The sequence below is a fragment of the Urtica dioica genome, chromosome 6, assembly GCF_054948205.1.
Source record: "Urtica dioica subsp. dioica isolate 48M chromosome 6, U.dioica_male_clone48M_v1_H2, whole genome shotgun sequence".
Taxonomy (NCBI): domain Eukaryota; kingdom Viridiplantae; phylum Streptophyta; class Magnoliopsida; order Rosales; family Urticaceae; genus Urtica; species Urtica dioica.
In genome coordinates, this window is record NC_142761.1 from 43,836,868 (window position 1) to 43,851,057 (window position 14,190).

The 14,190-nt window shown below is 38.9% G+C and overlaps 2 protein-coding genes across 4 annotated transcripts in view; one reads left to right on the forward strand and one right to left on the reverse strand.

The window, feature by feature from the left end:
• LOC149394448 (uncharacterized) overlaps positions 1 to 14,190 on the reverse strand; it is a 100,603-nt gene that overhangs the window by 83,865 nt on the left and 2,548 nt on the right. For 2 of the 3 annotated variants that reach the window (XM_089617176.1, XM_089617175.1), the window contains exons 4-8: positions 12,453 to 13,557; positions 12,047 to 12,337; positions 9,624 to 11,631; positions 9,226 to 9,296; positions 8,816 to 9,155 (exon numbers count right to left, since the gene is read on the reverse strand). In XM_089617176.1, coding sequence (XP_089473302.1) covers positions 9,235 to 9,296; positions 9,624 to 11,631; positions 12,047 to 12,337; positions 12,453 to 13,557 — 3,466 coding nt within the window. In that variant the 3' untranslated portion in view covers positions 8,816 to 9,155; positions 9,226 to 9,234. Of the gene's footprint in view, positions 1 to 8,815; positions 9,156 to 9,225; positions 9,297 to 9,623; positions 11,632 to 12,046; positions 12,338 to 12,452; positions 13,558 to 14,190 lie in introns of those variants that run through there. The other variant, XM_089617177.1, reaches the window with a different exon arrangement.
• Positions 1,060 to 5,342, forward strand: LOC149394453 (long chain base biosynthesis protein 2a-like). Its single transcript, XM_089617011.1, has 10 exons — positions 1,060 to 1,875; positions 1,964 to 2,135; positions 2,594 to 2,718; positions 2,825 to 2,918; positions 2,994 to 3,157; positions 3,783 to 3,944; positions 4,033 to 4,159; positions 4,316 to 4,482; positions 4,583 to 4,690; positions 4,817 to 5,342. The coding sequence occupies exons 1-10, from the start codon at positions 1,060 to 1,062 to the stop codon at positions 4,895 to 4,897; spliced, it is 2,016 nt and encodes a 671-aa protein (XP_089473137.1). The 3' UTR covers positions 4,898 to 5,342.

Genomic DNA, 14,190 nt, shown 5'->3' on the forward strand with positions numbered 1-14,190 from the left:
TGAAATATGACCTAAATCCAAAGTTGCAATACAGCCCAACGATCGCACAATGAAACTTCAGCAAGTTTTAGCTGTAATCCGTGTTTTTGAGACTTTGTATCCGAATGATGATTATGACCAAATTGCAAATGAAAAAGTATTCTAGTCAGAAAAAAAAATGAAATAGTATTGTTCCATGATGAAATAGTCATGTTTAGGAGCAAAAGTGTCGTTGCACAAGATATAGAGCTTTGATGTTTTATTAGCTACTTGTCATTGGCTATAAAAGTGACAAAGAGGGATTTGGAAGTCATTTCTGTCAATTAGTCACGCTTCTGATTTTCCCTTGAAGAGCACTAGTTCTCTCGAAAGGTCATGTCACCCTTTGTATCCTATTTTATCAATACAAACAATAATTTTCACTTTATTCTTCTCATGATAATTGTCGAACACATTATATCATGTGTATCGAGATATCACACCATCATCAGTGTTTTGAGATATGATCAGTCCGACTAGGACATGCATGCCTAGAACTACAAAGTTTACACTAGATAGTACATATGACTATGAGCCAATTCACATAACATAAGAGAATTTCGAGCTCCAAGAACATTAGCCTAACAAAGTTTTATTAAATCTCAGAGGTTTAATTACTATTTTTTAAAACTAAATAAAATTGAGAGAGATATTAAATTAACCCTAAATTTTGATGTTATATGCCACCATAATGCTTAAATCATATGTTTTTATACTTTATCGCAAGAATTGCGTGTTTAAAATTTTTATTGCAAAAATAGTATTTTTTTTAAGTTGAAAACCGGTCATTTTTTTTTTCTAAATATCTACAGTTTTTTTTTAATTTGTTTATTGTTTTGGGCTATATGTAATTTTATTTATCGTTTAGAATTTATTTAAATTTGAAAAAAATGCTATTTTTGAAAGGATTTAAAATAGTCGTTATTTTAAAAATATAACACCCTAAAAACGACATTTTCGTAATTTTCCCTTTTTATTTTGATGCATGATTTGTAACTTCTGGCAGAGTAAGTGACTAACATGAGAATGAGATGAGAAAGCATGATCAGTTTGGACGTGATTTTATCACTACTCCGACAAAAATGGACTTCTCTGAGACACATTCACCAACTCCACGGCTTTCTGATCTCCACAGGCCTTCACGGCGACAATATCTTCCTCTCTCGCCTCGTCGACTCGTGCTCTTCTCTCGGCCACGCGCTCTACGCCGACGCCGTGTTCTCTCACGCCGACCGACCCGACACGTACCTCTTCAACACCATGATCCGAGTCCTATCTCCTTCCCGGGCTTTACCCATCTTCAAGAGAATCCTCGCCTCGGGCTCTCGACCCGACACGTACTCGATCCCGTTCGCTCTGAAAGCCGCGGCTGAGCTCTCCGCCGCCGGGGCTTGCCGGCAGATTCACTGCCACGCCGTCGCCGCCGGACTGAGCTCCGACGTCAACGTCTCGACCGCTCTGGTCAGAACCTACTCTGTATTCGGGTTCCTCCGCGACGCACGGAACGTGTTCGACGAAACGACGTCGAAGAGCCACGTGGCGCTCTGGAACGCCATGCTTGCCGGGTACGGAAAGGCGGGCGATGTCGAATCCGCTCGGAAGGTGTTCGATGAAATGCCTGAGAGAAATTTGGTTTCTTGGACTGTTTTCGTCTCCGGGTTTGTTCATGCGAGGCGGCCGAGAGAGGCTGCGAGGGTTTTCGAGAGAATGCGGGTCGACGGAGCCGAGCCCGACGAGGTCACGATGCTCGCGGTCGTGTCGGCTTGTGCTCAGCTGGGCTCGTTGGTGTCGGGGAAGAGAGTCCACGGTTACATCGTGAAACGCGGCTTCTTTTCCTCGAAGCGCGCTCATAGACATGTACGCAAATCGGGTAGCGTGAGAGATGCGAAATCCGTGTGGGGGAGGCGAAACGCGGTGACCTACACCGCGATGATATCCGGGCTAGCCCTTCACGGCCTCGGAGACGCTCCAGAGAACCGAGAATTCGAGTCGGTGCTTGAACTTGGGATCGTACAACTATCTCGGCTTCGCCGCGGCGGACGAGTATTGCACGCCACGTGTACTCCAATCCCTCGCCACGTACTCTCCCAGCACCTGTAGCTCCCGCGTCGATGCCGGTTCGTCTTTTTTTTTTTTTAGATTTATGTGGAAAAAACACAGAGTTGAGTTGATGAATGAATGAATGATATGTGAATTTTGTTCATTATAGATTTATGCAGAAAAAAAACACAATTGAGTTGATGAATGAATGATATGTGAAATTTGTTCATTATAGATTTATGCAGAATAAAACACAATTGAGTTGATGAATGAATGATTTGTGAGAGATTTATGCAGAAAAAACAAAAACAAAAACAAAAAACAAAATTGAGTAGATGGATGAATGATTTGTGATTTTTTTTTCTTTATAGATGTATGTAGGAAAAAAAAAAAAACACAATTGAGTAGATGAATGAATGATTTGTGAATTTATTTTTATTTTTCTAGTTTTTTTCGTTAGAGATTTATGCAGGAAAAAAAAACACAATTGAGTAGATGAATAAATGATTAGTGAATTTTTTTTTTATTTTTGCAGGGACGACTCGGTTGCACGAAGAGCTGGAGAAGTGCGTGGCTGATTACGTGGGAAAGCCAGCCGCCATTGTATTTGGAATGGGATATGTCACCAATTCCGCTATTCTTCGTGTTCTCATGCGCAAGGTTTGATCTTTTTTTTTTTCCTTCTTTTTGTTTGTTTGTTTGGTTATTCGATGAACGAAATTATGAATGAGTGACGAGCTTATCATCATTAATGGATTTTCTTCAGGGCTCTTTGATTATCAGTGACTCGTTGAACCACAACTCGATCGTGAACGGAGCGCGCGGGTCTGGAGCTACAATCCGCGTCTTCCAACACAACAGTAAGTTGTATAATAAGTAGCTATATTTTGAATGTTTTGCTCAGATTTGCTCATATCGTTCCTTGTCTTTGACAGCGCCGTCTCATTTGGAGGAGGTTTTGAGAGAGCAGATTGCGGATGGACAGCCGAGAACTCACAGACCGTGGAAAAAGATCATGGTCATCGTTGAGGGAATCTACAGCATGGAAGGCGAGCTTTGTAAGCTTCCCGAGATCATAGCAGTCTGCAAGAAATACAAGGTTTTTTTTTCTTCTTCCTTTATTATCTCACGTTTATCTTTGTCTCCTATGATGAATCACTTAAGAGAAAAAGTAAAAAAAAAAAATAAAATAAACTATGTAAAAATGATATAAAGATAAGATCTGCTAATAGTGAAAGAGCTGTGAGCCAAGGGAGAAATTCCTTTAGGACAAAGAACAGTGCTCTCGAAAGTATGACAAAACTATCTTTCGACCGATACAACTAGAGATGTTGCTAACACGAACAATCTCGCTTCTGAGTTTTGGCTCTGCTTTAACTACAAATGAAGCGATCTTTGCTTCTTTTTTTGTCTTTTAAAAAAAAAAAAAAAAAAAAAAAAAAAGAATTCCTTTGTAGTAACAGAGGCCAATAAGCCAGGTTACAAAAATTGTGGATAGGGGACGAAAAACGAACCCTCAACACCAGCCCACACACAAAACCTAGAGACCATTAAAAAAAAATGGGACACCCCCCAAAAACCTTTTCACCAAAAAATTTATTCCGCTAGCTCAATTCTCTCTTCAGATGTGCCCAGAGAGTAAAGCTTGAAATCATTGCATGAAGTTTGAAGCCAATGAAGCAATCTTTGCTCATGATTTACTTTTTTATTTTATTTTTTTATAGGCATATACATATTTGGACGAGGCCCACAGCATCGGGGCGGTGGGTAAGAGTGGAAGGGGTGTTCGTGAGCTCTTAGGCGTGGACCCCGCTGATGTCGATATCATGATGGGGACTTTCACAAAATCGTTCGGCTCGTGCGGTGGCTATATCGCAGGATCCAAGGTTTGTTTTTCAATGTCCCGACTTCTTATCATAACTCTTTCAATCACGTTGTTAGCCAAAAAAAAAAACTAATTTAGATTATACGCAGGAGCTAATCCAATACTTGAAGTACACTTGTCCTGCTCATCTTTACGCTACTTCGATATCACCGCCGGCCGCGGAACAAATAATATCCGCCATTAGAGTCATTCTTGGAGAGGATGGTACAGACAGAGGTTTGGACTCTCTTCCTCTTACTATCACTCAGTGTTATGTTTGTTTGTGAAGTTATTTATATGCAATGACCTATAATCTCATCTGCATCTTCAATATGTTCGAAAAGTGTCCAAGTAACGTTTTTTTTTTTTTTTTTTTTTTTTAAATCTCGCCAGGAGCTCAGAAGCTCAGAAGCATAAGGGAAAACAGTAACTTCTTCAGGTCAGAACTGCAGAAAATGGGTTTCGAGGTTCTAGGAGATAACGATTCTCCGGTTATGCCGATTATGCTTTACAACCCGGCCAAAATACCCGCCTTCTCGCGAGAGTGCCTCAAGCAGAATGTGAGTCCATCGTCCAGCTATATGGGATTCCGTTAAATCTTTTCAGTAAATGATATTGTTATTTTATTTTTATTCTTTTTACTAAACGATTCGGGTACAGGTCGCTGTTGTAACGGTGGCGTTTCCAGCGACCCCGTTGCTATTGGCACGGGCACGTATATGCATTTCAGCGTCTCATTCGAGAGAAGATCTACTAACAGCATTGGAGGTAAACTGACTATTTTATACAAAAATCTATATATATGTAGGCATTTTGAGCGTCCTAGTTAGAGTTACCAATGTCATACTTGATTTTTGTGCCTTGAGATGTTTTTTGGGTTGATATATGATTCAGGTGATTGGCCGGGTTGGTGATTTGGTGGGTATAAAATACCTCCCCGCCGAGCAAAACAATAATGAGCTCCATAAGGACTGAATATGCTATCTCAACCCAAATGCTCGGTTCAAAGTTTTTGCAGAAGAAATACGGAGAAAAAGATAAGGTCGGGTAAACAAGAGACTGTGATATCTTGTTCAAGGCTTCAAACAAAACATGAGTCATTTGGTGAGAGGGTTTTCTATTTATTTTGTATTTTTTGGTTTCCTAGTTTGCTAAATTTTGGCCCGAGTTTTGTACAGTTGTTACGGTTATTAGATTTTTTTTTTTTATTTCTCAGACAAGTTTCCTTTTTCTACTTGCTGGATCTAAATTAGGTATCGATTTTTTTTTTCTTGATTAGGAATTGTTTATTTGCATTCCTACGTAAATAAACGTTATTTATGTTTGTTTTGGCTCAATAACGATATGGTTTAAACCAGTAACAGGTCATTGCTGCTCCTCTGTAATATCTTGTATAAGGCTTCAAACAAACATTAGTCGATTTGTGAGATAGTTTTCTAATTTTTGTAGTTTTCCAAAAGCTAAATTTTGGCCTGAGTTTAGTACAGCTGTAACGGTTATCAAAAAGCTGTTTGGTTTCTTACTCACTTTTTTTAACTTGGAAAATTTTTCTAAGTTGTATTTATTTTTTGTGAACAATGCGAAAAAATTAACAAATACCCAAACCCTTATGGCCACCACTCTCACCGCTACAAGTTTCCGAACGCGACGGCGGACAATAACTCGGCACCGCCCACAGACGCCGTACTCGTCGTCGGTGTCGGCGAAGAAACGGTTCCGTATGAATATCCAAATCTTGTATCAAATAAAAATGTGATTTACGTAATTAGCCTGGAAGTATAAGTGTCCGGAAATTTAAGATAGGCATTTTGGCCACGGTAAATATTTACCATTGAAACACAAAATAAAAGTAAATAATTTTGGATTATCATGGTGTGATTATGTTTTACTTATACCTTTTAAGATTATATACAACAAAGAAACTGTAAATATGATTTGGATTACCTGGATGTTGGATTTAATTTTTAAAAAAATATATAAAATACTACGGAAAAAAAAACCCAATATAAAACTGTACGTTAAAATAGTTAATTTGTGTATAATAAACCATAAATAATACATTTATATACGTGTGTGTGTGTATATATATATATATATATATTAGCTCTAATTTGTATTCAAGTACAAGGTTCGAGAGAATTTGATGCCGAATTATCCATGATACCGAAATGGAAGAAAATCACAAAAATCCCAACAATTAAATAGGGAAATGGCCGGATGTAGTAGTCATTTCAGTAGTTTAGACAAAAATATAGAGTAGTTTAATTTTGGACACTTTTGGTAGTATTTTGAGGAGAGATAATATTTTGATACCCAGTTTGCCCTTTAAAATTTAATTTTGTTCATTCAAGACCTAAACCAAAACTTGCTCAATAAGAATTCTAGTACGTCTTGTTTATTGTGTCATTCACAGCTCTCTCTCTCCTCTCTTTTTTCTCTGCGTGTGAAGGACATTTGAACTTCCTCCATGAGCTGCGTGTGTCTCTGAAGTGAAGCTCAGCTCTCGGCCACCTCGTTGTCGTCTAAAAGTAAGCTTCTTTCGTTCATTGCCGTCGTCGTCTTCTCTCCTCTCTTTTAGTTTCTGGGTTTTCGTTCATCCTCGTCGGGTTTCTGAGTTTCTGGGTTTCGGAGAACATGTTTGTTCAACGTCATCATCGTGCATCTTAAAAGAAAGCTTTTTTTTCGTCGGTCATCTTTGTCTTCGTGTGCTTGTTGTCTGGGTTTTAGGTCTTTGTCGTTCTGGGTTTGTTGGTGCCATTACCCGCCGTCTCTGTGTTGTTTGTTGCTAGGTTTGTTTGTGTGTTGTTCTTCGTGTTTTTGGACGTTTGAGTTTTTTTTCGCGTTCTTGAATTGTAGACATACATGTCTACAATCTCTGAAATTGTAGACTGTCCCCGTTATACGTCGTTATTGTAATTGTAGATATACATGTCTACAATTCTTGTAAATGTGGACATATCGGTCTACACCTTCAGCTGTTGTAGACTAATACGTCTACTACAACTGAAGTTGTAGACCTATATGTCTATAATTACAAGAATTGTAGGCATGTATATCTACAATTGGTGTAATTGTAGGTATACATGTATACAAATAGTCTCATTGTCGACATTTAATTTTTTTTCATACACGATAATAACAATCAGATATGCGTTTTTGCTATGCAGGAATGTCAGTTGTAACAATTGTAGATATTATAGGTCTACAGTTACTACAACTGTAGACGTCGATATCTACACGATAACTGCATTTCTAGTACCGACGTTACTCATTTTAACGATACATTTGGACGAAAATCCATGTGTCTCAATCTAACATAAATTCGAGTACCAACTTATTTATTCTATTTATTGAATTCATTTATAAATCCACCAACTTAATATTTGTATATAAAATCGGTAGAAAATGAGAAAAACAATTTGAAATCCCTAAATAAGAAAAGGACCCCAAATTGCTTCTTCTCTCGTCTGCTTAACTTCAAGTCGCGATCTTGCAGTCATGGCAGAGCTTTGCTACTGTGGCATTCCTGTTCGCGAGTGCGCTTCGTGGACAATTTTGAATCCTGGAAGGAGGTTCCACGGTTGCATCACAAAAAAGGTAAGCTCTCGAATCACGATTGTGAATCGTGTCTTTGTTTTCGCCGAAAAGTCACCTCTTTGTGTTTGTTTTCTCAGGAAGATGGTGGGTGCGGGTATTTCAAATGGATAGACCCAGAAATGTGCTATAGATCGAAGCAAATCATTCCCGGTTTGCTGAGGAGGAAAAACATGTTAGAATCCGAGAATGCGGGACTTCGAAGTCAAATTTTCAAGCTGAAGATGGCTCTGTTCGTTGTCATTGTCATTGTTGCAGTTTTTTACAAGCTCTGAACATGTTTGGTTAGTCAGATAATAGACCAAATGCTCTGCTCGAAGTCAGAAGAGAGTAAGATTCTTAAACGAGAGAATGAAAGAATTGTATATTGAAAAGATACAAACGTCCACAGTGCGCCCCAACGCCACAACCATAACAACGTGCCCATTATGCACCGGACAGCACCAACACCGCCCCACAAGGACCAAACAACGCAGAAAATCTCATCGCACACCAAGCGTTTGAGAAAACGTGATATTGGCCCTCTGAGTCACAATTGGTTCTTATTCGAGGAGTCGGAGGACGAGAATGCCGCTTGCGATAAGCCGAAGAATGACGAGCCCACCCAATACCCAAACCCTTATGGCCACCACTCTCACCGCTACAAGTTTCCGAACGCGACGGCGGACAATAACTCGGCACCGCCCACAGACGCCGTACTCGTCGTCGGTGTCGGCGAAGAAATTGTTCCGTATGAATATCCAAATCTTGTATCAAATAAAAATGTGATTTACGTAATTAGCCTGGAAGTATAAGTGTCCGGAAATTTAAGATAGGCATTTTGGCAACGGTGGCGCGTGGTAGTGTCAGATAGTTACACTTTGACCCCTTTTTTTCCATTCGTACTAGCCTCTTGAGCTATAGATTTTTGCATCGGTATCCTCTTTACTAACTTACATTCATATTAAAATAATAATAATAATAATAATAATAATAATAATTGTTGTTCCGAAGTAATAACTAAATTTAATGAGTACTCGATACATTGATGTTACTAATAATTAGTAAAAATATACTAAAATAAAATAAGTTATGTTTATAACAGGAGTTTACCTATCTTTATAATAAAATCATTTCAATAATATCTTTTATAAAATAACCAAGAATGCAAAAAATTTTGTTGAAAATATGAACGTAGGTTGTCGATTTTTTTTTTAAAGAAAACAAGGCCTCATTAAAACATCCCCATCCCCAAATAGGTGCGACGGAGAGGAAAGAGTAGCCCACTACCTCATATTAAAACTCTGGTTGTCGGGTAAGGATACAAAATCGGAAAGTCGTAATTTCACGGCCCATTTAAAAAGCGAATGAGCTACGAAAAGTGACTTCCTCACTGTCCATTTGAAAATTACAAGACTCGAAACAATCAACTAACAAACTTAAAATTAAAGTAAAAAGGAGAGCAAAGCTACTCCAATCTCGACTCGGTTTGTTGTTCATAAAGCCATCCATGATAGCCTGATTGTCTCCTTCGACAATAACTCTCTTAGTATTGTGAAATTTTGCAAGAATCAGCGCCAAATGAAGCCCTTTCATCTCAGCCTCCATAACCAAATGCCTCACTGAACCACACACAATTTCCAGGAAGTCGCAGAGCAATCTGACACGATTCTCCAAATCAAGAACTTATCGCGCTAACATAATATAAAGTCAACAGTCACGGAGCTTACCATTCCCGATCACCATAAACCATAATATCCGTCACCTTGAAGCCTTCCCCTGCATTCAGATAAAGCCTTACCTGGCCACAAAATTAGAGATATACTATTATTACCATATAAAAAATGAAAATATTCACATGTTTAAAAATTATATTAAAGTCCACTTTTTTTTATATTGTATTTTTTCCCGCCGTTAATAAAAAGAAATATACCACGTATTAGAACTATATCTTCATTTGTATCAAAATAATTGTCTCTTTGAGACCTTCGCAGCTCGTAGTGTTAGCAAATTTATTGAAAATGGCGGTGTATATTATATGCTAAGATTTTTTCAGATCTAGCAAACAGAAAGACATGACATTTATATGATTAACAGAAATTGTAGACATTAATATGAATAGAAATACCTTGAGATTTGAAGTCAGGAAGTTGACTCAAACTGCTGCAATTAGTGAGATTCAAGAGCTCGAGATTTGAGTTGCGAGAGAGATCCGGTAGTTGACTCAGGTTGCTGCAATTAGTGAGATTCAAGTCCCAGAGATTTGAGTTGCAAGAGAGGTCAGGAAGTTGTCTCAGGCTGCTGCAATTAGTGAGAGTCAAGTACTCGAGATTTGAGTTGCAAGAGAGGTCAGGAAGTTGACTCAGGCTGCTGCAATTAGTGAGAGTCAAGTACTCGAGATTTGAGTTGCAAGAGAGATCAGGAAGTTGACTCAGGCTGCTGCAATTAGTGAGAGTCAAGTACTTGAGATTTGAGTTGCAAGAGAGGTCAGGAAGTTGACTCAGGCTGCTGCAATTAGTGAGATTCAACTCCTCGAGATTTGAGTTGCAAGAGAGATCAGGAAGTTGACTCAGGCTGCTGCAATTAGTGAGATTCAAGTGCTCGAGATTTGAGTTGCGAGAGAGGTCAGGAAGTTGACTCAGGCTGCTGCAATTAGTGAGATTCAACTTCCAGAGTTTTGAGTTGCAAGAGAGGTCAGGAAGTTGACTCAGGCTGCTGCAATTAGTGAGATTCAACTCCATGAGATTTGAGTTGCAAGAGAGGTCAGGAAGTTGACTCGGGCTGCTGCAATTAGTGAGAGTCAAGTTCTTGAGATTTTTGTTGCAAGAGAGGTCAGGAAGTTGACTCAGATTGCTGCAATTAGTGAGAGTCAAGTACTTGAGATTTGAGTTGCAAGAGAGGTCAGGAAGTTGACTCAGGCTGCTGCAATTAGTGAGAGTCAAGTTCTTGAGATTTTTGTTGCAAGAGAGGTCAGGAAGTTGACTCAGATTGCTGCAATTAGTGAGAGTCAAGTACTTGAGATTTGAGTTGCAAGAGAGATCAGGAAGTTGACTCAGGCTGCTGCAATTAGTGAGATTCAAGTGCTCGAGATTTGAGTTGCGAGAGAGGTCAGGAAGTTGACTCAGGCTGCTGCAATTAGTGAGATTTAACTTCCAGAGTTTTGAGTTGCAAGAGAGGTCAGGAAGTTGACTCAGGCTGCTGCAATTAGGGAGATTCAACTCCAAGAGATTTGAGTTGCAAAAGAGGTCAGGAAGTTGACTCAGGCTGCTGCAATTAGTGAGATTCAACTTCCAGAGTTTTGAGTTGCAAGAGAGGTCAGGAAGTTGACTCAGGCTGCTGCAATTAGGGAGATTCAACTCCAAGAGATTTGAGTTGCAAGAGAGGTCAGGAAGTTGACTCAGGCTGCTGCAATTAGGGAGATTCAACTCCATGAGATTTGAGTTGCAAGAGAGGTCAGGAAGTTGACTCAGGCTGCTGCAATTAGTGAGATTCAACTTCCAGAGTTTTGAGTTGCAAGAGAGGTCAGGAAGTTGACTCAGGCTGCTGCAATTAGGGAGATTCAACTCCAAGAGATTTGAGTTGCAAGAGAGGTCAGGAAGTTGACTCAGGCTGCTGCAATTAGTGAGATTCAACTTCCAGAGTTTTGAGTTGCAAGAGAGGTCAGGAAGTTGACTCAGGCTGCTGCAATTAGTGAGATTCAACACCAAGAGATTTGAGTTGCAAGAGAGGTCAGGAAGTTGACTCAAGCTGCTGCAATTAGTGAGATCCAACACCCCGAGATTTGAGTTGCGAGAGAGGTCAGGAAGTTGACTCAGGCTGCTGCAATTAGTGAGATTCAAGTTCAAGAGATTTGAGTTGCGAGAGAGGTCGGGAAGTTGACTCAGGCTGCTACAATTAGTGAGATTCAACACCCTGAGATTTGAGTTGCGAGAGAGGTCAGGAAGTTGACTCAGGCTGCTGCAATTAGTGAGATTCAACTCCTCGAGATTTGAGTTGCAAGAGAGATCCGAGAGTTGACTCAGGTTGCTGCAATTAGCAAGATTCAAGTGCTTGAGGTTTGAGGTGTGAGAGAGGTCCTGGAGTTGACTTAGATTGTTGCAACCATTGAGAATCAAGACTTCCAACTTTTGCAAATCCTATATGAAAAAGTGAACCGTGATTTATGTGAGTCAGACAATAACAAATACGCTTCTTAGTACCTTGAGCTAGTGATATCCGACCTTGAAGTTTTAAAAAATTGTGATTCGAACCGATATCAAACTTCTCTAGCGTACTGTAGTGATATAACAAACTATTTTATACAAAAAATAAAATAAGTTAATTATTTAACAGCTATTTAGCGTTTTATGTTGAATAAATAGATAATTTCTAAAAAAATGGATTACAAATTTATTAAGCATTCGGAATGTGCCCTTTTTATTGAAAATATGAATGGAAGTTCAAGGAGGTGAACGCTAGATAAAAAAAAAAAAAGTTTAAGGGTCAAATTGCAATAATTTGAACGCTAGAAAATATGAACCATTGTGTTAAAAAAATACCGGAAAACAATACCTTGTATTCCAGGCTCCAAAGCCGTTCAAGTTTGTCACTTTCAATGCACACCTCACGAAGATTCTTCGGATTAAAACTCTCTGGCAAGCATTTCAAGGGGCAACCCATCCATTTGAAATATCTCAGTGTAGCGGGAAGGAAATCAAGATATTCAGGGAATAAAATTTTGCCGTTGTACGAAGACCAATCAATATAGAGAAACCACAGATTGCGCATTTCTTTAAAGACTAGAGGGCTTATGTCAGATTGTGGCATACTCTTCAAGAAAATTCCTTCAATTTTTTGTGTCCCCTAATCACAGTTCATACAAAAAAAAATGACCACATTATGATTATTATACAAATGATAATAAAGTGTGACTGCAATCAAGTTTTAAAGGATCTTGATATTCATAAGCATGACTTACTCGATTCTCTTCCAAGACACCGCAAGTATCTAATGTAGACCACAATCTACTGCGCTCTCCCGGATCCTTTGATTCTCGACGAACAATTTCTTGGCCCATTTCTTGGATCAAATCATGCATCCGTATAGCTTCATATTCACCCCCAGTTATGAGAGCCTTGTCAATGAGAACACTGATTCCCGCAACAACTCCGGAATATCTGTACCCGAGTATTCTCTCGAACGCATACATGTTTTTGCCTTTAAGGAAGCAGGCAATATCGAGAAACATGTCCTTGTTGTTCTGGCTCAGTCCGTTGTAGCTCACTTTCAGTATGTCTTGGACTTCATGGTTTGGAGTTGAGTCAAGTAACTTCATTTCGCTTTCCCATTCTTTGATGCTCCTTGAATACAAGTGCCGACCCAAAACCGTGAGAGCCAACGGATTGCCTTTGGCGTATTTCTCAACAATTGTCTCCGCCAACTCCAAGTATCTCTTGGCCGGAGATTCATCTTCTTTTTTACCAAAAGCTTTCGAGAGAAAGAGCCGACGAGCATCCCCTAAACACAGGTCCTTAATTTCATGTATTTTGTCGGCTTTGATAGCCCTGAGCACTTGTGAATCTCTGCTCGTCACAACAATTCTGCTACCTGGACCGAAGCATTCACGATCTATGGCCAGAAGGTCCAATTGCTTTACGTTGTCGACATCGTCAAGGACTAAAAGAACATTCCTTTGGCGGAGTCTATCCTTTTCGCGATGAGTGACGTGTGTCAAGTTCTTCTCTTTCAACAGTTCCGAGAAAACTCTCCTTTGCAGGTCCGAGGATTGGTGCTTCGTAACTTCCTCTCTAACGTTTTCAAGGAAAGAGAAACCAGAGAATCCATTACAGAATTTGTTGAACAGGACACGGGCGATTGTCGTCTTTCCGATGCCGCCCATTCCCCAAATTCCAATGACACGAGTGTCCTTGTTCGTTAAGTTGACACATAAAGATCGCTCTATAACATGCAAATTGTGATCAATTCCAACAAGACCATTTGTATCATAACTAGAAGTAGAAGTTAACATTTTTAATTCTTTCATGACAGATTCAACAATTTCTTTTATCAACTCGGACTCGGACCTGAAAAATGTAAATAATCTGTAGTCAATAAACATATCATCGATTTTTTTTTTTTACAAAGTTAATGAGTGTATTATATCAAACCTTTAAATTATTTTATACTTCTTTTTTATATAAATATTTTATACTTTAAGGGTCAGTATTGAAAAACCCTTATGAGTAACTAAAGATATTTGTTAATATTAAGTTATAAAAAAAAAATTAGACATCTATTACTCTTTGTAAAATGAATATGCATTAAAAACAGGGTTTTGCGACTATTATCATGTGTACCGCGAGGAAAATATGGTGGCAGATGCCCTTAGCAAATACGGTCATTCTATTAATCATTGTTGTCTTATAGACTATTTAGATTTACCAATTCAAGTTTCTTCTTTAATTGTAAAAGATTGCAAGGGGAATAGATATCACAAATAGACTAAGTAATCTATACCTCATACAATCCTCTTGTTTTATGTTTCTATTTCTTTTTTGTAATAATTGTAACCACGGTATTCCTCCGTCACAAGTGAGGGCTCATTAATAAAACTCTCGTGGTCCCGTCCACGTTTCTTAAAAAAAAAATAGCCGATTATATTTCTCTACCCCGAAGATCTCTGGCACAGTATTTTCAGGAGTATTGGTCTTTGGATA